Source organism: Suncus etruscus, chromosome 3, assembly GCF_024139225.1.
Source record: "Suncus etruscus isolate mSunEtr1 chromosome 3, mSunEtr1.pri.cur, whole genome shotgun sequence".
NCBI classification, from domain to species: Eukaryota; Metazoa; Chordata; class Mammalia; order Eulipotyphla; family Soricidae; genus Suncus; species Suncus etruscus.
The window spans coordinates 78,033,141-78,060,065 of record NC_064850.1 but is presented as its reverse complement, the minus strand read 5'-3'; the positions used below and the strand labels follow the sequence as shown (position 1 = coordinate 78,060,065).

At 41.1% G+C, this 26,925-nt stretch overlaps 1 protein-coding gene across 1 annotated transcript; it reads right to left on the bottom strand.

Annotated features, from left to right (window-relative positions):
* Positions 1-1,741: 1,741 nt before the first annotated feature.
* RFK (riboflavin kinase) lies at positions 1,742-13,432 on the bottom strand. The gene is made up of 4 exons (XM_049769766.1): positions 13,223-13,432; positions 11,833-11,984; positions 2,602-2,704; positions 1,742-2,163 (listed from the first exon to the last, which is right to left on the bottom strand). The coding sequence occupies exons 1-4, from the start codon at positions 13,302-13,304 to the stop codon at positions 2,033-2,035; spliced, it is 468 nt and encodes a 155-aa protein (XP_049625723.1). The 5' UTR covers positions 13,305-13,432; the 3' UTR covers positions 1,742-2,032.
* Positions 13,433-26,925: the final 13,493 nt, after the last annotated feature.

The following is a 26,925-nucleotide window of genomic DNA, read 5'->3' as shown; positions in this document are numbered from 1 at the left end:
TTCCATTTTCAAATTTCTTTTTAACTTTTCTTCAGTCAGTGATAATTACACCTTCTTTCAAATATTTCTATTAAATTATACTCTAATTTTATAAAGAAATCAGAAAGACACAACTTAAATTACCATAAATTCATAAAACAAAAAGTAAAACAAGGGGCTGGAGTGGTTGTGCAATGGTAGGGTGCTTGTCTTGCATGCAGCTGACCCAGGATGGACCTCAGTTTGATCCCCAGCATCCCATATGGTCCCCCAAGCCAGGAGCAATTTCTGAGCACATAGCCAGGAGTAACCCCTGAGCATCACCGGGTGTGGCTCAAAAACCAGGAAAAAAAAGTAAAACAAAATTAAACTGAATTCATCTATCTGTTTCTTTCTTCCCAACATTTTCTTTGGATTTCATTCTAATGCTTTTTAAATGCTTGTTAAAATCTTCTAAGTCGTTTATGCAGATTAGGAAAAACTTTACAGAAAATTATCTATAGATTCACCATCTAAATACTTCTTCCCTCTATATTCCCACCCAATCTTGTGTTAAAGCCAATAACAATGTAAGGTACTATTTTAGGAGGTCCAAATAGTAATATTAATTTCATTAAGAAACCAAATATTAGGCTGGAGCTGTAACACAGCAGTAGGGCACTTGCCTTGCACACAGCTGACCCAGGATGGACCTCAGTTCCATCCCCTGCATCCCATATGGTCCCCAAGCCAAGAGCAATTTCTGAGTGCATAGCATTTCTGAGCATCATGGTTTGTGGCCCAAAAACCAAAAAATAAGAAAAAGAAAAAAAAAAAAAACAAATATTTCGAGATTCTGACAATATTAACAAAAGATCTCAGTAGCCAAAATCAGTGAGTAGAAGTTTTAACTACAACTATAAATTATGTATGTCTTTTTCCCCAAGCTATAAGCACTCGTTAGCATTAAATTACACTATGCATATATAACAGTTTACATTTGCTCAACAACATAATTAAAAATAAATAACTTTCTATTTCATAGTTTAATTGGTTTTTAATAGTTTCCCTCAGGGGAAAAGAAGCATTTGTTTTAAGAAACTTGTATATATAAATGAACTTTTATGTCCATTTAGACTTGGAGGAAACAAAGATAAAGTTTTAGGGATATTTTTTTCTCCCTAAAATGCAATGTAGATATATAATTAACCACTGTTCATAATGGAGTGAGATGAGAAAGATAGGTGCATTCTTTTCTAGTTTATAGATGTATAATATTCTAAGTGGAAAAACAAAAGAACCCTGAAAATTCTTTAAAGGAAAAAAAGAAAAGAAACACATTGAAGATCAAGAATATTTAATTTTAAATATTTAAAAGAAATAAGTGTTAGGCAAAAAAAAAAGAGAGAGACACACAAAAGAGATCTGGAGGATATTCATTTTACTGTTTTTAAAGACAAACAAAAATAGGCAGAGGAAATCTCCATCAATTAGATATGAGCAACTGTAAAAGTAAAATACAGAACAATGATTTGACATCATAAAAGAAACTAATGAAAATGAAATCTCACCATTCTTCAGGTTTGTAATAATACATTAATGCCAACACATCAAAAGTGCAGTTTTGATTATTCCTCTTAGATTTATAATAAACTATATCTATTAATTTACTTTTATATGTCTTCTCTTTTCAACAGCATGTTATCCACACATACATTCTAGTAATTTACCATGAGAACAGTTTTCATCTCAAACTATTGATCCGACCTTTTATTTTTTAACCAAAACTTACAGACATTACCTTTTTATTATAAAATATGGAAGATTTTTCTAGTGGTAATTATAGTCAGCATATTTTGTAAAAAGAATTTTGATTTTTTAAATGAGTCTTTTTAGTAGTATAGGCTGATGAGTTTAATTTAACAACTAAAGCACAATACAGTAACTATGCTAAACTGTTTAAACTAATCCACAGTTGTAGGAATATGTCTGATTTTTAAAATATAATGACAGTGAAACAATGTAGAATGAACAGTAAAGTACTAGAAAACAGTGAATGAATAAATTACTTTCATCAGTGACCATTCATTATTTTGCCTTTAGGAATCTGGAAGAAATTATCTTCTTTGAGTTTCAAATGTTCTGGTAAATCTAGACGTTTCTTAGCTTCTTCAATATCACCTTGAATTGCTGAAATAAGTGACTCTGTAGGGAAAGATGATTAAAAAGATAAAGCAGGTAAATACAATTTTAAAAAAATTGATACAAAGGATGACCTAATTTTATAATTTTTTAGCAATTCATATTTCAGTTACAGAAAATGGAAGAAACTGATAGCCATTATTCTTGTTGATCTTTACATTTATAAAAGAGCTATCAGATAACTGCATGAATAACATATTTGACCTCTATTTCCTGATCTATGGCATGGGTAACAATATAACTCATCAAATGTTTGCAGTGAGGATGAAATGAGTTCTTTTAATGGAAGGCATTAAAACAATGTCTGACATATTAAATATTCAAATACTATCTGCCATGCCATTTAAATTATTGGTAGAAAGAGTTTAAGTGGCGCAGTAAAACTCAAGGCAGCCATTATAAGATAATGCAGTAATAATGAAAACAACCTAGAGAACTTACCTAAAGAATCAAAGTTCTTTTCTGGTCTGAGATAGCCAACAATGGCCACATTGAGGATTTCTCCATAAAAGTCCTCTTTGAAGGTATGCATAATATGAGTTTCCTATAGTCAAGAAATGTGAAAGATTACAATCAGAATACTAAGTACCTAAAATTTGAAGATATCTTCCTGTTTATGACAGGTTAATTTAATCAAAATAATCAAGTCTTGGGATCAGAATGACAGCACACAGTAGGTAGGGCATTTACCTTGCACATGGATGACCCGGGTTTGATCTCTGGCATCCCCCGAGCCTCCCAGGAATTTTTGAGCACAGAGCCAGGAGTAAAACCCCTGAGCTCTGCTGGGTGTGGTCCCAACCCAAAAGAAACAAACAAACAAAAAAATGATAATCAATTCTCATTAATTTTTTTTTGTTGGGGGCATATCTGGTAGTGCTTGGGGCTTATTCCTAGCTCAGCACTCTTTACTGTTGAGTACTGGGAGTGGGGGACGGGACCCGACCAAATGGTGTGCCAGAAATTGAACCCAGGCTGGCTGTATGCAAGGCATACACTTTACCCACGGGATTATCACTCCAGTCTGTCATCAAATTTTTTGTTTTGTTGTTTTGTTTTGTTTTGGGGCCACACCCCACAGTACTCAGGATTTAGTCCTACCTCTGTGATCAAAAATAAATCCTGGTCAGGCTGGAGCGATAGCATAGAGGTAGGACATTTCCCTTTTACCTTCAGTTAGATTCCCCAGTGTCCCATATGATCCCCCAACCCATGAGTGATTTCTGAGCACATAGCCAGGAGTAAACCCTGAGCGTCAACGGGTGTGGTCCAAAACCAAAACAAAACAAAACAAAACAAAACAAAAAAATCAATCCTAGCAGGCTGGGGGGACCATATGGAATGCTGGGGATCGAACACTGGCCGGCCATGTGCAAGGCAAATGCACTACCCGCTGTGTTATCACTCCTGCCCCTCTTATGAAATTTTTGGAGAGGTGCAATTCTTGGTATGATTTTCCTGAATTTTTTATTGCTTCTGTCCCTAACCCATATGAAAACATTATGTCTGAGTGATATAATAGTAGATATGACACCACCAATCTAATATGATCTGTCATTTACAGAAAAAGTTTTGTCCTTTTTTGACTTTTGGGCTACATCAGCATTGCTCAGGTATCACTCCTGCCAGTGCTCAAGGGACCAACTGTGGTGCTGAAGATTAAACCTGGGCCAGCTGAGTGGAAAGCAAGCAACTTGACTACCATTTTCTCTTTGGCCTTGTATTGAGGGGAAAAAAATCAACATGTATCCAAAGAATTAAAATTTTTACCTTGGGCCAGGAGCAGTGGTGCAGCAGTAGGGTGTTTGCCTTGCACACAACTGACCTAGGATGGACCATAGTTCGATTCCCCAGCGTCCTATATGGTCCCACAAGCCAAGAGTGATTTCTGAGTGCAGAGCCAGGAGTAACCCCTGAGCATCACCAGGTGTGGCCCCAAAACAAAAAAACAAAAACAAACAAACAAAAAAAAAACCAAGCAAACAAAAAAAATGTACCGAAGGGACAGAGAGATAGCACAGTGGTAGGGTGTTTGCCTTGGATGCAGCAGATCCAGGACAGTGGTTTAAATCCTGGCATCCCATATGGTTACCTGTGCCGCCAGAAGCAATTTCTTTTTCTTTTTCTTTTTTTTTTTTTTTTTTTTTTTGGTTTTAGGGTCACACCTGGCACTGCCCAGGGGTTATTCCTGGCTTAGCTCTCAGAAATAGCTCCTGGGGCCAGAGCAGTGGTTGGCAGCACCAGGTGTGACCCAAAAACTAAACAAAAAAGTTTTGTTTTACTTAAGTTTGGGCTGGAGTGATAGCACAGCTGTAGGGCATATTTGTCTTGAACATGGCAGGCCCAGGATCAACCCAGGTTTGATCCCTGGCATCTCATATGGTCCCATGAGCCTTCGAGGAGCAATTTCTGAGCACAGAGCAGAGTAACCTGAGTGCTGCCCGGTGTGGCCCAGAAACCAAAAGAAAAATTTACCTAAGTGGAAAAATTAACCAACCCAAGACACCAAAAATAAGCAAAGTATTAAATATCACACTCCAAGAACTAATTGTAAGATTAATTTCCCTGAATATACCAATTTATGGAAACTTGAGGGTTAGGCCAAGTGGTACAGGGGCAGCCAACTCACTGCAGGTCCCTAATTAGAAAACAGGACAAAGGGTATTGGAAAGTTAAGCAAAACAGCACAGGAGAAGAAAAAGTATGAAAATTCTAGATTTCTGTTTTTTTGCTTTTGGATAACAGTTGGCAGTGCCCAGAAAATTAATAAAAATAATCTGGATTTGAGTTCTATAAAGAACAAATCTGAAGGGCCCACAGATGGGGCTGCATGCATATATGTTCATGTGCATTTAATCCCTAATCTGTGTCAAATCCCCAGGTATGAAAACCAGCACAGCCAGAATTGCTGGCACCATTCCATTGCAAAATGAGCAAAATTTCTGCACCATAATCAAGCAATGGCAACAGTAAAAATGAGTTAATTATTAGAACAGAAAAATATCAGACTCCAAGACACAACAGAAAGACCAATTAAGAAACCAAATGAAGGGCCCGGAGAGATAGCACAGCGGTGTTTGCCTTGCAAGCAGCCGATCCAGGACCAAAGGTGGTTGGTTTGAATCCAGTGTCCCATATGGTCCCCCGTGCCTGCCAGGAGCTATTTCTGAGCAGACAGCCAGGAGTAACCCCTGAGCACCGCCGGGTGTGGCCCAAAAACCAAAAAAAAAAAAAAAAAAAAAAAAGAAACCAAATGAAAATAAACTGAGCTCAGGAGTTTAGTTTTAGTTTTTAAGGTAAGTAAAATTTGATACTAGATGTATACTTTGAAAGTAACTTGGTAACTTTAATTGATCAAATGATCCTTAAAATGAAAGCTTCAATCAGAAATCAGCCTGGGGAACAGCTAGAGATGGTTTAACAACAGGCCAGACTCTTGCTGTGCATGCAGAAGGCTCAGGTTTGCTCCATGGGAACCCCAGAGAGCAACTAAAGCAAAGCACCCAATCAGCTCAGACAGGTGAATTACGATGTGTGTGTGTGTGTGTGTGTGTGTGTGTGTGTGTAGTGACATGTTGGACTCATAGAAGTATTAAACTATCCACTGAAATACTGAATTATGAGGAACTGGGTTTGTGTGTGTGTGTGTGTGTGTGTGTGTGTGTGTGTGTGTGTGTGTGTGGTGACAGGTATGGGAATGTTGGACACATATAGAAGTATTAAACTATCCACTGAAGTACTGAATTATGAGAAATTGGGGTGTGTATGTGTGTGTGTTTGCCAGTGAGCACAGGCAAAAGATCTACCATTGTGCTATGGTTCTGCCCCTTATTATTGGGCGTGTGTGTGTGTGTGTGTGTGTGTGTGTGTGTGTGTGTGTGTGTGTGTGATGCTTAAGGCTTACTCTGGGCTCTGCACTCAAGAGATAATTTTTGATGGGCTCAGAGGCTCAGGAGCCCAGAGAGAGAGCCAGAGATCAAACCTGGATCAGACATGTACAAGGGAAGCACTGTACTCACTATACTCTCACTATGACACATAAAATCTAGTCTATGATGGGGCTGGGCGGTGGCGCTAAAGGTAAGGTGCCTGCCTTGCCTGCGCTAGCCTTGGACAGACCGTGGTTCGATCCCCCGGTGTCCCATATGGTCCCCCAAGCCAGGAGCAACTTCTGAGCACATAGCCAGGAGTAACCCCTGAGCGTTGCCGGGTGTGGCCCAAAAACCAAAAAAAAAAAAAAAAAAAAAAAAATCTAGTCTATCATAAAGTCTTCTGGCTTTCTAAGGGGAGAATATTTACTTTGAGGACACTCAAATTCTTCCTAAAAATATCTGTGGCAAAACATAATTTAACTCTGTGTATTGTTTGAATGAAAAAAGTCCATTTGAAAATGAAAAAATCTAGATTTAAACAACTTAAAAGAAAAAAATCAACAGTATGCACAGAACTGTTCTTTATAGCTCTTACTAGAGCTTTGGTTTGTTTAGTTTCTACAATTTTAAATGCTACTAAAGAGCTAAAAAATTATACACTGTGCCAAATTCAAAATACTAACACAGAGCAGATCAGCAGTAAGAGCACTGAATTAACCTGGGGACCACTCAAAGGGGTGAAGAGCACAAGGCCCTGAATTCCACATGGGATTCAGCCAAACTGAGTGCAGTCAAGTAAGTCTGTGTGATTATATCACACACACACAAGCCTGGATATGATCCCTGTGAGGAAGGGCACAGAGGAGTCTGGAACGTGTGCTATACACATGGGATGTGGGTGTGATCTTTGCATGGTTGACAAGCACCTAACTAGACCCCCAAATAAAAATTAAGAAGCTTCTGCACCTCAAAAGAAAGGATGATCAGGATATAAAGACCACCCACAGAATGGGACAAATTCACCCAATACCCATCCAGTAGGGGGTAAACATCTAAGATATATAAGGCACTAGTAAGGCTTAATAAGAAAATACATCCAACTCCATTAAAAAATGGGAAGAGAGGAACAGAAATTTCCTTAAAGGAGAAATGCAGATGGTCAAAAGGCATATGAAAAAGTGTTCCAGGCCCGGAGAGATAGCACAGCGGTGTTTGCCTTGCAAGCAGCCAATCCAGGATCAAAGGTGGTTGGTTCGAATCCCGGTGTCCCATATGGTCCCCCGTGCCTGCCAGGAGCTATTTCTGAGCAAACAGCCAGGAGTAACCCCTGAGCACTGCCGGGTGTGGCCCAAAACCAAAAAAAGTGTTCCACGGCTGGTCCGATGGCAGTGGTTTATCAGAACTTGTTAACATTAGTATCACAAAAGTTGGTCTATAACCCCCCACTGCTCAATTTGACTGGCTTTAAAAAAAATGTTCCACATCATTAATTATCAGGGAGATACAAATCAAAACAACAATGTGATATTATCTCACACCACAGAGTCTAACACACATCAAGAACAAGAAACAAGATGTGGGGAGACAGGGACTCTGAACATTTCCTTAAAAAACTAGAAACTGGGGGCCGGGTGGTGGCGCTAAAGGTAAGGTGCCTGCCTTGCCTGCGCTAGCCTCGGACGGACCGCGGTTCGATTCCCCCGGCGTCCCATATGGTCCCCCAAGCCAGGAGCGACTTCTGAGCGCATAGCCAGGAGTAACCCCTGAGCATTACCGGGTGTGGCCCAAAAACCAAAAAAAAAAAAAAAAAACTAGAAACTGAGATTCATTCAACCCAGCAACACCACTCCTGGGAACATATCCTGTGGTCCCAAAATACAATGCAGAAAAGCCCTCTGTGCTCCTATGTTCACGGCAGCTCTATTCACAATAGCCAGAATCTGAAAATAACTCAAGTTCCTGAGAACAGATGAATGGATAAAGAAACTGTGGTGCACCTACACAATGGAATACTATGCACCTGAAAGGAAAAATGAAGTCATTAAGAAAGTCTGTTTATACATGTGAATGGACACGGAGAGTATTATGCTGAGTTAAATGAGTTAGAAGGAGAAAGACATATAATAATTGCATTCATCTGTGGGATATTAAAAAAATCCATAATAAAAATAGATACTCAAAGAAAATAGAAATTATAAGGGAAGTGCAGTTAAGAGAGAGAATGGATGGGGACAGAGAGATAGCACAGTGGTAGGGCATTTGCCTTGCATGCGGCTGACCCAGGACGGACCTGAGTTTGATTCCCAGCAATCTATGTGATTCCTCAAGCCTGCCAGGAGCAATTTCTGAGTGCAGAGCCAGGAGTAATCCTGAGCATGGTCAGATGTGGCACCAAAATAAAACAAAACAAAAAATGTTGAAAAATGATCACACTGGACAAGAATTGAGAACTGAAAGGAAGAGATATGCATGATACCTCTAAAGTAACAGTACTGCAAACCGCAGTGCCTAAAAATATAAAATGAAAAAGGGGAAGAACAAAAGTGTTTGTCATTGAGGTAGGCTGGAGGCAGGGTAGAGAAAACAGGAGGGAACTGGGGAAATTGGTGGTGGTAAAGGAATACCAGTGAAAGGACAGGTGTTGGAAGATTGTATGACCAAAATTCAACTACCATAAAATCTAAACTTCATCTCACAGTGATTTAATTAAAAAATTATTTTTGAAGGCCAGGAAAAAAGAACGAAGCTAGAGTAATAGTACAGTAGGTAGGGCTCTTGATTTGGATGCAGGAGACCTGAGTTTGGTCCCCAGCATCATATATAATCCATACCCCTGCTCCCCACCCCCAGCACTACCAGGGAACAGAGCCAGAGCACCAATGGGTGTGACCACAAAACAAACAAAATAGGAAAAACAGATGAAGTATAGTAACATCAAGCTCCTCTTGTATGGTAGAGTACTATCATAGTATACATGTAATGTATATCATTCACTATGTATATAGTAATCAAGTACAGTAATAAATTATTTCATCTAGTGAATAGTAAGTAAAAGGAAGCAACACCAATCTGCAATACACTATTTCAATAAAGGAATTAGAATACATCAATACCTTAAATAAAACTATTTGATTTATAATAAAAGGCCAGAGGCTTGAATATTAAAGATACCTGTTATTGCCACGAAAATGAAGAAAACAATCTCTGTAACAAATCTCTTACTGGAAACATGAGCTCTCCTAACTATAAAAGTAGTTTCAAAGCATTTCTTGAGCGATTCAATTACTGTTTGTTTTAGGGTCACATGTGGCGATGCTCAGGGCTTATACTCCTGATGGAGCTCAGGGAACCCTATGCAGTTGGCCACACTTGAAATAAGTGCTCTGCCCACTAGACAATCTCTCTGGCCCCACCAACTCTAAAATTATCTGAGCAGCTAATAGGAAAAAAAAAAAAAATCAATCATAAGATAGTCTCTCATTTCCTTCCTCATTCCACAGAACAACATTTTATACTCATCTATCAATTTGCAATCCTACAATTCCAACAAATAATTTTCACATAAATCCTGAATCTGTAAAAATAATATAAATATTGACCCAGCAATTAAACAGTTCCAGATCTTTTCTAGTGTTGTGCTAGCACTGCAATTTTCCAACTGTGGCACACTTTTATACATGTTTCAAAGAGGACAAAATTTAGATCAACTATAACTGTTTAGCTGGACATGAGCTGGCCAAAAGAGTCAACCATATATGAGCAGATCAAATACTCAGATTGTGTAAGCAACTGTGAAAAAAAAGTAGAACAGAAGACAATTTCCTCAAGTGTTTCAAAGAAAAAGAAAAGCATTGTCTTTTTATCAGGAAGTACCATCTATGTAATAAGCAATTATATCTTAATAGGGCAACCACATAATTAAGCAGTTAATGAACTACATTAACTTTTATCTTCAGTGAAAGCTATAATATATAGGCAGTTATAAAAATTACTGGAACTTGGTTTAAAACTCCACCTTTCATTTTCTACATGACTTAAAAAAATAAATATATAGAAGTTAATCTGCTCTCAGGCACAAACACATATGAATGTATGTTTTTATATACTATTATGAGTTAGTATAAATATAATCACAAAGAAAATCCACTAAAAAAACGAACAAACAAACAAAAAAAAGAAAATCCACTGAAATTAAAAAAAAAAAGAAAAAGAGAATAAAATGATGTTTCTGAAAAATAAGGTAAACACAAACAGCAATCAGTAATTGAAGAGCTGAGGCATAAAAACCATATAGATAGGTTGAAAAAGCAAAACAGCACAAATGAGCAGAAATGTATTTTAAGTAAATATTCTTCTTTTGGGGAGGGCCACACCCAGTGATGCTCAGAAGTTACTCCTGGCTCTTCGCACAGCTCGGTGGACCATATGAAATGCCAGGGATCAAACTCAGGTCTGTCCAGGGTCAGCCACATGCAAGGCAAATGCCCTATCACTGTGCTATCATCCCGGCCCCATCAGTAAATATTCTAATCGAACTAAGATGGCAATCAAAAAGGCTTCCTTGAGAATGAACACAGAAGCATGCATTGTTGAAAGGGAAAGTCACAAGGCAGATCACATGCAGAAGACTTGGCTAGATCTCAACACCACAGGTCTAAACCACAGCTTTTCCCTCAAAACATAACCTGTCATGGTCCAATCTAGCTGTCAGGAGATTCAATCTTGACTCAAAGAGAGCCCAATATTAGAAAAGTACAATGATGGAAAACAAAGACTATTCACAGGAGAGCAAAATCTGTGACCCTGCAAACCTGTCTTAATGTACTTTCAATTCGTTGTTTCTAAGCAAGAGCAGATTGAGCAAAGTGGAGATCAAAGGTCACAGTCAAATACCCATAGAGAAGAAGGTGTCTCTGCATGAAGGAGAATGTAGGGCACCTTTGGGGAATGTGCTTCCAGATGAGGACACCCTCCCGGGCTGTCCCCTCTTAGCTTTGTCTTCAGCTGAAGATGTTATCTAAAGAGGTAGGTAGGCTAGCCCCTCAATTCAAAGTAACAGGTAGCAACTCCCATAGGATCTCACAACTCAAAGAGAGGATCATCAACCATTTTAAAGTCTTAAGCCAGAAAGACAGCTTGGCTGAACTGCATGCATGCACCCATGAAGTCCAGATTCAATACCCTGCGAACCACCATGTGTGGTCCCCAAACCATAAAAGAAATAATAATAAATTCGAGGCCAGGAGTGATAGCAGAGCAGGTAGGGTGTTTGCCTTGCTAGGTTTGATCCCCAGCATCTCATATGGTCCCCAGAATCTGGCAGGGAGTGGGGAAGGAGGGAGAAGAAAGGCATTGGTCGTGGGAAGGTGGCACTGGTGAAGGGGGGGGGGTGTTCTTTTTTATGACTGAAACCCAACTACAGTGAGTGATCTATATACCTATACATAATAGATCTATTTTGGTAAAAAAAAAATCTCAGGTGCAGGAAATGGTCTCGAGTGGAAAGAGTTTAAGCTTTGATTTAAACCATTAGGGTGCCAACATCTTTCCAAGATCGTTTGCTCTGAAAGGATCTGTGTGATCTTGAAATTCTACTCCTCTTCCTTCTGATCTGCAAGGCTGTTCACCCAAAGAACTTTAAGAACTTGTGAAAATCCCCCACTTCACATCCAACAACAACCCAGACTTCTCTCTTAACTCCCTAAGTCTGAACCTATTAACCTTTTGGTCCTTCCAGCCCTATTTGGCACTCCAGTGCATAGGGTTCAGTGAGGCTCCACACAAAGCAGAGTAGGCTTACCATGGACTTCTTGGTATTCTTGTAGTAAGGGTTCCACCCCATGCTCACCACCATCTTATGCACGTCCCCACTGCCAACACTGGCCCAACCATAGTAAATGCCGGTGGGCATCTCAGCGGGAAGGTTGTCCACCACCTGTTCTGGGAAGTTGGCTGTAGGAGAGAAGTAAATATTGCCAGAGGTTAGGGGTTGGTGAAGAGTGCATGTGGAACACAGATAATGCGTGAGCATAGGTGTGCTGTGACACTGCATGCAGGAAACTAAATCATGCGTGCTCTCCTCTCCTCTCCTGTGGAGGTTCCAACACCTGCCCTGCTAAAACTATTATGGGAGATGGGAGAAACACATCTGCACAGGAGAGCTTAAGAGTCAGGGGTAGGAGAGAACACAAACCACTCCAAGGTGCTGGGAGGTGGAAAAAAAAAGTGCTTTCCTGCCCTCAGACACTGCTCTCCCCTCTCCCGGGGCTCGGCCAGGGCAGGTGCAAAGAGCATAGAGGATGCCTGTAGAACTACATATTAATGATTGAGTCCTGGATGGTTGTGGATGGTGATGGATGGATAGTGAGGCCTTTCTCTGCCAGCCCAGACAACGCGCCTGCAACCCCCTCCAGCCGGTGGGTTCAAGATAGGGGTGAGGAAATGATCCACAGCAGTCAGATTTCAGGAGACACGAAGCTTTATTAATACAGCCTAGCCACCTAGGCTAATCTTTTAAGCAGCCTCTCTCCAGCAGCCCAGCATCTCCAGCTTGCCTCCTGCCCAAACTTCTTCCTCAATCTCTCACAGAGGAAATCTCCTTTGCACCACTGAGGCAACTCTTTTGTCACCTTCCCAAAGACCCCTTCCCTGAAATGGGCTGGTCTTACAATCAGGTAAGACTACCCAGGAAGATGGGGGGTGGAGTGGGGTGACAGGTGCCAAACCCTGCCGACATGGACTCTGCTCGGTGCCAGTTATAAAAATTCTCCAAATCGGGCTGGAGAGATAGCGTTTGCCTTGCATGCAGAAAACGGTGGTTCGAATCCCGACAGCCCATATGGTCCCCCGAGCCTGCCAGGGGTGATTTCGGAGCGTAGAGCCAGGAGGAACCCCTGAGCGCTGCCGGATGTGACCCCCCCCAAATAAGAATAATAAAATCTCCAATTCCCCCATATGCAAAGCCATTCTTCAAGCCCTCCTTCCTAAGTCCGAGATCGTGAGCTCGGGGCACCTCTGGAGGAGGGGAAATGCAGGCGCCCTTTGGCATTCCCGTTGGCTTTCTATAGCTAAGTTGCCTGGAGGTCTGGGGGGGCAGAGGGAAGCGGGCCCCCGGGACGGGGACGTGGCCCCCAGCAAGCTAGCGGGGCGAGGCGGCCCCCGGCCCATCCCTCCGGCCCGGCCCCGCTCACCCGTGGGGATGCCCAGCTGCTTGGAGCCGCGGCCGAAGCCCCGCACCACCGGGCCGCGGCAGAAGTAGGGCAGGTGCCGCATGACGCCGTCCGTGCCGGGCGCGGGCCACGAGTCCCGCGGGCACGCCGCCGCTGCCGTGGGAGCGCTGCCCGGAGCCCGGACCAGCCGGGGGCGGGGGAGGCGAGGCGGCCGAGCGCAACGGAGCCGGCGGCGCGGTGGGGTGGTGACGGCGCGCGCGCGGCGAGGCCACCCTTGACCCAACAGAGGCGCCAGTGACACGGAGCCGGCGTCGAGCCCCGGGCGTCGCGGCGGCCCACCCCGGAAGTAGCCGCGGGAAAGGAGTGGGTGGGTTTGCGCCGGGAGTGGGCGGGGCGTGCGGCGGCGGAGGGCGGAGCTTGCGACGAGCGTGGGCGGGGCGTGCGGCGGCGGAAGGTGAGAGGCGGAAGGCGAGGAGTCTATTCAGCCCTGGATCGCTACTGGCCCTCCCGCCCGCGCTTACTTCCGCGTCCCCTTGCCCGGTTTCCGCCCGGTCTCCGTAGCCACGCCCCCACCCGACTCCTCCCCTCTTCCCCTCGGTCAAGTAACTGTCTATTTCCGCCCCGCAGGGAGATATTGTTTATTTGTTTGTTTCTTTGTTTATTATTGTTTTGGGGAAGGTTGGGGCCACACCCCGTGTCGCTCAGGGGTTCCTCCTGGCTCTGCGCTCAGAAATCGCCGATGTACCTTGTAGTACCCCAAAAGGCCAATCGGTGCTCAGAACAAATTGAAGACCCCAAGAAGGGATTCCGCTGCTGTTTCTACCCCATTCAAAGAGACTGCTAAGGCCTTGAATATTCCCATCTCCCAGAAGAAACCAGTGTTTGATCTTAAAGCAAGTTTATCTCGTCCACTCAACTATGAGCCACACAAAGGAAAACTGAAACCATGGGGACAATCTAAAGAAAATAATTGTCCAAATGAACATATAAGTAGAGTCAGCCTCCACAAGAACACGTACAAACAACCTCGTTTCAAGACCAGAGAGGAGTAAAGTAAGAAACGTGAAGAATTGCAAAAGGAAAAGAAAGCAAAGGTTCTGGCAGCTCGGAGGGAACTCGGGTCTAAAAAAAAATAATTTCAGAATAACTTGGAAATATTTAACTCCAATGAAACACTTTCTAATGCTGTAAATATCCTGTGGCCCACAGTTTCATTAGGAGTCCTAAGACAAGGCTTTTCTAGTCTATTCTCATTATTGCTCCATTTCTGCTAAAGCCAACAAGAATTAGCTACCATCAGATAAATGCTTTACCTAGAATACAATTACAAAATTGAAGCCAGCAGAGGAAAAGTGACAAAAAAAGATACGAGTTAATAATCAACTGGATAAAGTTTAGTTAGGCATAAATGTCCTTTTTCTTTTGTAAATATGTTTATGTTGTGTTATCCTTGTTAGTCACTAGCTGTTTGTTGATATTATGCAGTAGGAATGGACTCTATTTGTATCTGGATCTGGGATGGGAATAAAGAGTGACTATAAAGGCACGGATATCTTTTTAGCCTAACCTGTACTGTTAGTTGTGCAATTTAAATAAACAGAAAATTTTTATCCTAAAAAAAAAAAAAAGAAAAGAAATTGCTGCTGGGGACCCTATGGGACGCCAGGGGGATCGAACCAGGTCCGTCCTAAGACAAGGCAGACAGATGCCTTACCGCTTGCACCACCACTCCTAAATGTCCACTTGTATTTCTATATTATTATTTTGTCTGAAGACCCCATGCATTCTAGTTTTATAGATGTATTATAATAACATTTTAAATTATTTTCTTTATGTCACTGTGATTTACAAAGTTACTGATAGTAAAGTTTTAGCATATAACATTCTAGCACCATCCCGCCACCAGTGTCCGCATCCTTTCCAGTGTGCCTATGGGCCCTCAGCTGACAAGCACACTTATAATTTTGGGTGGTTGCAGTTTGAATCTAATGTTTTGGTTTTTGTTTGTTTGTTTTTGTTTTGGGGCCACATCCAGTGACGCTTAGGGGTCACTCCTGGCTATGTGCTCAGAAATAGCTCCTGGCTTGGGAGACCACATGGGACGCCTGGGAATTGAACTGCGGTTCGTCCTAGCAAACGCTCTACCGCTTGCACCACTGCTTGGGCCCCAATTTATTTATTTATTTATTTATTTATTTATTTATTTATTTATTTTATTCAGCTATATTGCCATTCAGATTTGAAGGAATAATACAAATATTCAAAGAAAAAATAGTTTAGAGAGTTCATAGCCTTGACACTCATTTATAAGAATTACTAAAGGAGAGTATCTTTTAAAATACATGACAAACTTCACAAACATGTGTAACTTATACAGAGTCATAGTAAGTTTCTTTATCTACATGTTCTCACCCAATTTCTTTTTTTTATAATTATCTTTATTTAAACACCGTGATTACAAACATGATTATAGTTGTATGATTACACTCATGTAAAGAACACCCCCTTCACCAGTGCAACATTCCCACCACCAATTTCCCAGATCTCCCTCTTCCCCACCCCCCTACACCTTTACTCGAGACAGGCTTTCTACTTCCCTCATTCATTCACATTGTTATGATAGTTTTCAGTGTATTCATCTCTCCAACTGCACTCATCACTCTATGTGATAAGCTTCATGTCATGAGCTGCACCTACCAGCCCTCATCTCCCTTGTCTCTGAGATACTGTTAAAAATGTCTTTCATTTTTCTTAAAGCCCATAGATGAGTGAAACCATTCTGCATCTTTCTCTCTCCCTCTGACTTACTTCACTCAGCATAATAGATTCCATGTACATCCATGTATAGGAAAATTTCATGACTTTATCTCTCCTGATGGCTGCATAGTATTCCATTGTGTATATGTACCACAGTTTCTTTAGCCATTCATCTGTTGAAGGGCATCTTGGTTGTTTCCAGAGTCTGGCTATTGTAAATAGTGCTCTAATGAATATAGGAGTAAGGAAGGGATTTTTGTATTGTATTTTTGTGTTCTGAGGGTATATTCCTAGGAGTGGTATAGCTGGATTGTATGGAAGCTCAATTTCCAGTTAGTGAAGGAATCTCCATATCGCTTTCCATAAAGGTTGTACTAGACGGCATTCCCACCAGCAGTGAAAATAAGTTCCTTTCTCTCCATATCCCCGCCAGCACTGCTTGTTTTCCATTTTTGTGATGTGTGCCAATCTCAGTGGCGTGAGGTGATACCTCATAGTAGTTTTGATTTGCATCTCCCTGACGATTAGTGATGCTGAGCATCTTTTCATGTGCCTTTTGGCCATTTGCCTTTCTTCTTTTTCAAAGTGTCTGTTCATTTCTTCTCCCCATTTTTTGCTGGGGTTAGTTGTTTTTTTCTTGTATAGTTCTGTCAGTACCTTGTAAATTTTGGATACTAGCCCTTTATCTGATGAGTATTTGGGTGAATAATTTCTCCCACTCAGTGGGTGGCCTTTGTATTCTGGGCACTATTTCCTTTGAGATGCAGCAGCTTCTCAGCTTAATATAGTCCCATCTGTTTATCTCTGCTTCCACTTGTTTGGAAAGTGCTGCCTCCTCCTTAAAGATGCCTTTAGTCTCAATGTCCTGGAGTGTTTCACCTACATGTTGTTCTATATACCTTATAGTTTCAGATCTGATATCAAGGTCTTTAATCCATTTGGATTTTACCTTTGTACATGGTGTTAGCTGGGGGTCTGAGTTCGCTTTTTTGCAAGTGGCTAACCAGTTGTGCCAACACCACTTGTTGAATAGGCTTTCCTTGCTCCATTTAGGATTTCTTGCTCCTTTATCAAAAACTAGGTGGTTATATGTCTGAGGAACCTTCTCTGAGTACTCAAGCCTATTCCATGGATCTGAGGGTCTGTCTTTATTCCAATACCATGCTGTTTTGATAACTATTGCTTTGTAATACAGCTTAAAATTGGGGAAAGTAATGCCTCCCATATTCCCTTTCCCAAGGAGTGCTTTAGCTATTCGAGGTTGTTTATTGTTCCAGATGAATTTCAGAAGTATTTGATCCACTTCTTTGAAGAATGTCATGGGTATCTTCAGAGGAATCGCGTTAAATCTGTACAATGTTTTTGGAAGTATTGCCATTTTAATGATGTTGATCCTGCCAATCCATGAGCAATGTATGTGTTTCCATTTCCACATGTCCTCTCTTATTTCTTAGAGCAGTGTTTTGTAGTTTTCTTTGTATAGATCCTTCACATCTTTAGTCAGGTTGACTCCAAGATATTTGAGTTTGTGTGGCACTAATGTGAATGGGATTGTCCTCTTAATGTCCATTTCTTCCCTATCATTATTAGTGTATAAAAAGGCCATTGATTTTTGTGTGTTAATTTTGTAGCCTGCCACTTTGTTATATGAATCTATATTATTTCTAGAAGCTTTTTGCTAGAGTCTTTAGGGTTTTCTAAGTAGAGTATCATGTCATCTGCAAACAGTGAGAGCTTGACTTCTTCCTTTTCTATCTGGATTCCCTTGATACCTTTTTCTTGCCTAATCGCTATAGCAAGTACTTCCAGTACTATGTTGAATAGGAGTGGTGAGAGAGGACAGCCTTGTCTTGTACCAGAATTTAGAGGGAAGGATTTTACTTTATCTCCATTGAGGATAATATTTGCCACTGGCTTCTGGTAGATGGCTTTAACTATATTGAGAAAGGTTCCTTTTATTCCTTTTTCATCAAGAATGGGTGTTAAACCTTATCAAATGCTTTTTCTGCATCTATTGATATGAACATGTGATTTTTATTTTTCTTGTTGTTTATGTTGTGTATTATGTTGATAGATTTATGGATGTTAAACCAGCCTTGCATTCCTGGGATGAAACATACTTGATCAAAGTGAATGATCTTCTTGATGAGGCACTGGATCCTGTTCACCAGGATTTTGTTGAGGATCTTTGCATCTGTGTTCATCAGGGATATTGGTCTGTAATTTTCTTTTTTGGCAGCATCTCTATCAGGTTTTGGTATTAAGGTGATGTTGGCTTCATAAAAGCTATTTGGAAGTGTTCTTGTTTTTTCGATTTCATAAAAGAGCCTGGCCAGGATTGGTAGTAGTTCCTCTTGAAATGTTTGAAAGAATTCATTCGTGAATCCATCAGGGCCTGTGCTTTTGTTTTTGGGCAAATTTTTGATTACAGTTTTAATTTCCTCAATAGTGATGGGGATGTTTAGATATGCTACATCTTCTTTATTCAACCGTGGAAGGTTATATGAGTTCAAAAATTTATCCATTTCGTCCAGGTTCTCATATTTAGTGGCATAGAGTTTCTCAAAGTATTCTCTGAATACCCTTTGAATCTATGCAGTATCTGTAGTGATCTCCCCCTTTTCATTTCTAATATGCGCTATCAAGTTTCTCTCTCTTTTGCTTTGTGAGTTTTGCCAATGGTCTATCAATCTTGTTTATTTTTCAAAGAACCAACTTCTGCTTTCGTTGATCTTTCGGGATGTTTTTTGGGTTTCCACTTCGTTAATTTCTGCTCTCAGCTTTGTTATTTCCTTCTGTCTCCCTATTTTTTGGTCCTTTTGTTGAGCACTTTCTAGTTCTATTAGCTGTGTCATTAAGCTACTCAGGTAAGCTCCTTCTTCCTTCCTGATGTGTGCTTGCAAAGCCATACATTTTCCTCCCAGTACTGCTTTTGCTGTGTCCCATAAGTTCTGATAGTTTGTGTTTTTATTGTCATTTGTTTCCAGGAACCTTTTGATTTCCTCGATTTCAACTCGGACCCACTGGTTATTCAGTATGAGGCTGTTTAACTTCCAGATGTTAAATTTTTTCTTCCGTGTCCCTTTGTAGTTCACATCTAACTTCAGAGCCTTGTGGTCAGCAAAGGTAGCCTGCAAAATTTCTATCTTTTTGATTTTATGGAGGTATGTTTTATGTGCCAGCACGTGGTGTATCCTGGAGAATGACCCATGTACATTGGAAAAGAATGTGTATCCAGGTTTCTGAGGATGGAGTGTCCTATATATATATATCTACTAGGCCTCTTTCTTCCATTTCTTTATTATTTATTTTTAATAGTTTTTTGCTTGGCACTGTGAAAGCAACGTTGAACAGTAGTGCTCCGTGTTTCTTTCCAACTCATGAGGGCTCTGAGGTCGTAGAGAACTCCTGAGCTCCTTCCTAGATCCGCGCTGGGTTGAAGATTGTTGGTGGCTGGGGCAACTCGGTTCTCCGAAGGATGAAAATTGCCGAGTTCCAGATCCTTGTGGGAGGAGAGGGCTCTGAGAGAAATAACAGTCATCCCATTGTCGTTCTTGATTTATTTTATGTTGTTGATTTACTGGCATGACTCTACATTTGCGTGCATTGGGAAACTGTTTTAACTACAGTGTTTCCCGGGTGGCTGTCTGGCCCAAGTGTCCTGTTCCCATGCAGTGCATCCCATCTCCACCCTGGCTGTAGTTTGCACCTTCAAGCTAGTGAGGGTCTACTGGCTTCCCCTTGCCTCTCCGTAGGGGGCTTCTGCCCCCACAGACTGCTCTCTGCTCTTGAAACCAGGACTCAGACATACAGGGCACAGTTCTGCAGAACCAGGGTGTGGGACTACTCACCTTCCTTCTCTGTCAGGCGTCTTGGTGGAAACTACAGGAACTTTGCTCAAGGATTAACATCTTTCGGACCTGGACCTGCAGGCATTTCCTCTGCAAAGGCTCTGGGTCCCTGCGAGGCAAATGGGCCTCGATCAAGCACCTCCTCCTTCATAAGTTCTAAACAAAAAGTTGTGTGATGGCCCAGCCCTTCTAGTTATTTTTGAGAGTGAGTAATTCATCCATTTTGGAATACAGGAATAAGAAGAAAACCATTCAATTTCATGATTCTCCTTTCACCCCTCCCCCATTTTGTTCTCCCTAATAGTCCCCACTTTGCTTTTGTTTTAGGGAGCACAGTGTGTTCAAAACTAAGGACTTGAGGCCGGAGAGATAGTATGGAGGTAAGGCATTTGCCTTTCATGCAGAAGGACGGTGGTTCAAATCCCGGCATCCCATATGGTCCCCCGAGCCTGCCAGGAGCAATAGAACCAGGAGTGACCCCTGAGTGTTGCCGGGTGTGACCCAAAAACCAAACCAAAACAAAATAAAAAACTAAGGACTTTAAAGGAGCATTGCATTTTCACTGCAACTTTTAGCTCCAAGTCCTACAGATCTTAGTAAGTAGAATGCCTGCTGTTTGCTTGGGCCTGAATGGAGTTGTGTCCTCCCTGGGGAGCTATTTCAACCTGAATAAGACTAAAGCTTTATTTGGGAGGGTCACACCCGGGGGCGCTCAGGGGATACTCCTGGCTCTGAGCTCAGAAGTCGCTCCTGGCAGGCATTGGGGACCAGATCTGAACCACTGTCCATCCTGTGTGCAAGGCAAATGCCCTACCGCTGTGCTATCTCTCTGGCCCTGAGCTGGAGCTTTCTTTCCTTAATTCCGGCTACAAATGTTAGACAACAAACAGGTAGGGAGAAGGCTCACTTCCAGCATTTCCCCAAGTTATTCTGATCTGAAGGTGGCAAAGGAAGGACACCTGAAAAAAAAAAAAAAAAAAAAAGAAAAGCACTTCATTTATTGTAGAATCAAATAATTAAAGATGGGGCTGGATGGAGGTGGAGGAATCTTTTTCTGCCATCCCAGGCCACGTGGCTCCACAACCCCCATCCAGCTGGCGGGTCCCAGGCCCAGGTGAACGGCGGAATTACTCATCCAGAGACAGGCATCAAGAAGCATCAGCTTTATTTATCCCTATCCACCACGTGTGTGGTCTCTATCATAACCTTTCAAGCACAGCCATTCTTTGCTAGCCCTGCCTCTTAACTCCTTTCAGCCATCTTCCCTTTGGGCTCCATGCTGGTCAAAGACCAGAACGCAGAGACCCAAAAGCCAGAGAGCCCAGCAGGGCAAATGGCGCTAATCCCGTGGCTCAAAGGTTTATCTACCTATTTCAAGACCCCTCCCAGGAATGGGCGGGGTCTTGCAGGTAAGGTCACACCTAATATTCAGTTCCCAAGACCCCTCCCAGAAATGGGCGGGTCTCAGATAGGTACACCTAAATCCAGGGTGGAGTTACAATTTATCACAGTTCCCTGGATGTGAATTATTCTGACATATCTAAGGTTTCCTTCCCTAATACTCATATTTCACAAACATTCTATACATCAGTTTATAATCATATTCTTCCCTAAATTCTCTATTCTATGTCACGAATAAGCAGTTTCTCTGTAAGACAGAATTTCTTGATTCTCAATAAATTCCCAACATTATGCTTAGTAAAACTTGACTGTGACAAGATCTGGAAAACCATTTAAAAATTAAAACACCCATTCAGAATGGTACCTTCTAACCTTTCTTTGTATTTTTAGTTTCATCAGAGGTTGAGTTTATCTGGAACTATTCTGGGATCAAAAATAGAACACGGGGTAGGATAGACTAAGCTTGTATTTAGGTCAATCCAAGTTTGATCCCCAGCATCCCATATGATCCCTTGGGCACTTCCAGGAATAATTTCCTGAGTCTGGAGCCAGGAATAACCCCCAGAAGTGCTGGGAGTAGACCAAGAAAAATAACAGTAACAAAATATGAAACCATTTAAGGTAGACTATCTTGCCTCAAGTCATCTTTTTTTGTTTGTTTGTTTTTGGGCCACACCCAGTGGTGCTCAGGGGTTACTCCTGGCTCTGCTCTCAGAAATCACTCCTGGAAGGCTGGGGGGGAACACATGGGATGCCGGGGATTGAACTTCAGTCTGTCCTGGGTCATCTGCATGCAAGGCAAATGCCATACTGCTTTGCTATCACTTTGGCCCTAGACAAGTCACTAAATTGGTCACTAGACAAGTCATCTAAATTTCAAATCAAAATATGTGATAATTTATTGTGATTTTTATTCATTTTATCTTTTACCTCTATGGCAAGAATATTCCATACTAATATTCCAAGTTCACATAGCACAAGTGATTGTATCTTGTCTCTTCTGGGGAAATCCTTGTAAGTCCAAGTCAGTTACTTTTCAGTCTAAATAAATGAGTAGACTTTGAATAATATACATCAGTAAGGTAACTTACAGAGATTCAGAACCTTGGGTTCCAGTATGGGCAGACAAAGTAGATGAGAGTAGATGAATATACATTAAGCTTTCAAAGATCCCAACAAGGGAAATGAAAATCAAGATGGAAGAGATAGGAGACTGTAAGGAAAAGGAAAGAAACCAAGGGGTGACTTTGTAGGTGATTAAAGATTTAGGTGTTCCCTGAGCTTGGTGGATAGGCGGTTGAGAACTGGGCCTTACCAGAACCAAATAAGAAATAAATATGTTCTTTAATCTCTCAGCTCACCAGAATGTCAGGTTAGAACCTTGATGTCGCTAAGGCCCTTCAAGACAGATTTTTACATCAAGGACGGGTGTTGGAGGAAGAGTAAATCTGGACTGAGTTGACTTAATTTTTATGTACTCCACTAATATTCAAATATTCACTCATATATTCCTGTGTGTTTGTTTTCACTGAAAAATTATTGTGTGCATGAGATTGAAAATCAACAACAAAAACAACAACAAAACATGAAATAGGACCAGTTAAATTAACACCACCAATCCCCACCCCCAAGAAATTGCAAATTAAGACTCAAGCCATATTATTCCATTCCTTGTGTATCCACAAGGTGGCATAACATCACTTTGTTTTTCCTTCACTGACACTTGAAATTAAACTGAAAACGAGATCAAAACATTAAGCAAAAAGCAGTTTGGGGGCCCAGGAAGATAGCACAGCGGTAGGGTGTTTGCCGTGCATGCAACTGATTTAGGATGGATGGTGGTTGGAATCCCGGCATCCCATATGGTCCTTTGTACACTGCCAATAGTGATTTCTGATCACCACCAGTGTGACCCAAAACAAAAAACAAAAACAAACAAAACAAAAACAAACAAACAAAACAAGGCAGTTTGGCTCACTTCAGATAAAATGCTCACACATCTGGACTCTATTCTCAGTATAAAAACGTGTTTTTTTCATTGTTCCAAGCACTTGCATTTGACTCTTAAGTGAGGTATGACCATTGTATTCTCATTTCCTCATTCATGAAAGTATTTGTAAGCTATTACATACTAAACATTTACATATAGGATCAGGGTAGATTTTTCTGGAGCTCGTTAGTGTAGTATACATTTCTGCCATCTAATATCAAATACTAACTAAAGATTATTTAAATTTGAAAAGTTAGGAATTGAGGAACTTTCTTTAAATATATGTTCCAATAAGGATAAGATGGGGATCAGAGACATTATACAGGGATATGGGGGCTTGCTGTGCATGTGGTCAATGCCAGAGTGACCTCTGAGAAAAGCTAGGTGTGTATTTCCCAATCACCCAAGGGAAAAATAGAGAAGAGAAGCTTTATGAAAGAATGAAGTAATACAGACCTTTTTTTGTTTGTTTATTTTTGGAAAGGTACATGGGACCATATGGGCCAGAGATGCAACCAAGATCTCCTACATGTATAAAACACCTGAAAAATATTTAAATCCTTGTAAATGTTCACTAGATTTGATTTAGTTTAATTATACATAAAATTACCTGCACTAAGCCATTATAAACATGCTACACATTATTTTATATTCACATTATGCCCTAAACTCTTAATTCATTTAATCTGTTTCTCTTTAAGTTAAATCTCTTGATTCTCTGAGGGTTTTAGAAAGATGAAGATTTTAGCATGAGGTCTTAGATATTCAGAGAGTGGTTTGCTTCTCAGAGCTGGAAATAGGAAAGGGGTTAATGCACTTGCCTTGCAGGCAGTAGAACCAGGTTCTATCCAGAGTATCACAGGGTACCCTGGGCAGGTACATCATGGTATTCACACCTCAGGATGTAACTTTAATGATTTTGCATACTGCCCTGTCCATTATTTCTGGTTCCCTGAATATCTTTTGTAAACCCTTTCCTGAAAAATATTAACAAAACCAACAAACAAGGGGCTGGAGTGATAGCAGTAGGGCATTTGCCTTGCATGCTGCAGACCCGGAACAGACACGAGTTCCATCTTGGGCATCCCATATGGTCTTCTGAGCTTGCCAGGAGTGATTTCTTTTTTTTTTTAAACACCTTGATTACATACATGATTGTGTTTGGGTTTCAGTCATGTAAAGAGCACCACCCATCACCAGTGCAACATTCCCATCACCAATGTCCCAAATCTCCCTCCTCCCTATCCGACCCCCACCTGTACTCTAGACAGGCTTTCCATTTCCCTCATACATTCTCATTATTAGGACAGTTCAAAATGTAGTTATTTCTCTAACTAAACTCATCACTCTTTGTGGTGAGCTTCCTGAGGTGAGCTGGAACTTCCAGCTCTTTTCTCTTTTGTGTCTGAAAATTATTATTGCAAGAATGTCTTTCACTTTTCTTAAAACCCATAGATGAGTGAGACCATTCTGCGTTTTTCTCTCTCTCTGACTTATTTCACTCAGCATAATAGATTCCGTGTACATCCATGTATAGGAAAATTTCATGACTTCATCTCTCCTGACAGCTGCATAATATTCCATTGTGTATATGTACCACAGTTTCTTTAGCCATTCGTCTGTTGAAGGGCATCTTGGTTGTTTCCATAGTCTTGCTATGGTAAATAGTGCTGCAATGAATATAGGTGTAAGGAAGGGGTTTTTGTATTGTATTTTTGTGTTCCTAGGTTATATTCCTAGGAGTGGTATAGCTGGATCCTATGGGAGGTCGATTTCCAGTTTTTGGAGGAATCTCCATATCGCTTTCCATAAAGATTGAACTAGATGGCATTCCCACCAGCAGTGGATAAGAGTTCCTTTCTCTTCACATCCCCGCCAACACTGTTTATTCTCATTCTTTGTGATGTGTGCCATTCTCTGTGGTGTGAGGTGGTATCTGATTGTTGTTTTGATTCGCATCTCCCTGATGATTAGTGATGTGGAGCATTTTTTCATGTGTCTTTTGGCCATTTGTATTTCTTCTTTGTCAAAGTCTCTGTTCATTTCTTCTCCCCATTTTCTGATGGGATTAGATATTTTTTTCTTGTAAAGTTCTGTCAGTGCCCTGCATATTTTGGAGATTAGCCCCTTATCTGATGGGTATTGGGTGAATAGTTTCTTCCACTCAGTGGGTGGCTCTTGTAGCCTGGGCACTATTTCCTTTGAGGTGCAGAAGCTTCTCAGCTTAATATATTCCCATCTGTTAATCTCTGCTTTCACTTGCTTGGAGAGTGCAGTTTCCTCCTTTAATATGCCTGTAATGTCCTGGAGTGTCTTGCCTATGTGCTGTTCTATATATCTTATGGTTTTGGGGCTGATATCGAGGTCTTTAATCCATTTGGATTTTACCTTCGTACATGATGTTAGCTGGGGGTCTAAGTTCAATTTTTTGCAAGTGGCTATCCAGTTGTGCCAACACCAGTTGTTGAAGAGGCTTTCCCTGCTCCATTTAGGATTTCCTGCTCCTTTATCAAAAATTAGGTGATTGTATGTCTGGGGAACATTTTCTGAGTATTCAAGCCTATTCCACTGATCTGAGGGCCTGTCTTATTCCAATACCATGCTGTTTTGATAACTATTGCTTTGTAGTAAAGTTTAAAGTTGGGGAAAGTAATGCCTCCCATATTCTTTTTCCCAATGATTGCCTTAGCTATTCTAGGGTGTTTTTTGTTCCAAATGAATTTCAAGAGTGCCTGATCCACTTCTTTGAAGAATGTCATGGGTATCATTAGAGGGATAGCATTAAATCTGTATAATGCCTTGTGGAGTATTGCCATATTGATGATATTAATCCTGCCAATCCATGAGCAGGTTATGCGTTTCCATTTCCGCGTGTCCTCTCTTATTTCTTGGAGCAGAGTTTTATAGTTTTCTTTGTATAGGTCCTTCACATTTTTAGTCAAGTTGATTCCAAGATATTTGAGTTTGTGTGGCACTATTGTGAATGGGGTTGTTTTCTTAATGTCCATTTCTTCCTTATTACTATTGGTGTATAGAAAGACCATTGATTTTTGTGTGTTAATTTTGTAGCCTGCCACCTAGCTATATGAGTCTATTGTTTCTAGAAGCTTTTTGCTAGAGTCTTTAGGGTTTTCTAAGTAGAGTATCATGTCATCTGCAAACAGTGAGAGCTTGACTTCTTCCTTTCCTATCTGGATTCCCTTGATATCTTTTTCTTGCCTAATAGCTATAGCAAGTACTTCCAGTGCTATGTTGAATAGAAGTGGTGAGAGAGGACAGCCTTTTCTTGTGCCAGAATTTAGAGGGAAGGCTTTTAGTTTTTCTCCATTGAGGATAATATTTGCCACTGGCATGTGGTAGATGGCCTTAACTATATTGAGAAAGGTTTCTTCCATTCCCATCTTGCTGAGAGTTTTGATCAAGAATGTGTGTTGGACCTTATCAAATGCTCTCTCTGCATCTATTGATATGATCATGTGGCTTTTATTTTTCTTGTTGATGTCGTGTATTATGTTGATAGATTTACAGATGATAAACCGTCCTTGCATTCCTGTGATGAAACCTACTTGATCATAGTGGATGATCTTCTTAATGAGGCATTGAATGCTATTTGCCAGGATTTTGTTGAGGATCTTTGCATCTGCATTCATCAGCGATATTGGTCTGTAATTTTCTTTTTTCGTAGCATCTCTGTCTGGTTTAGGTATCAAGGTGATGTTGGCTTC

Excerpts from the sequence above, each read along its gene's own strand:
- RFK (XM_049769766.1), bottom strand. The coding sequence starts at position 13,304 with ATGCGGCACCTGCCCTACTTCTGCCGCGGCCCGGTGGTGCGGGGCTTC. Across the intron at positions 2,705-11,832 it reads AGAATACCAAGAAGTCCATG|GAAACTCATATTATGCATAC; the intron begins GTAAGCCTACTC and ends TCTTGACTATAG. Across the intron at positions 2,164-2,601 it reads AAAGAACTTTGATTCTTTAG|AGTCACTTATTTCAGCAATT; the intron begins GTAAGTTCTCTA and ends CTTTCCCTACAG.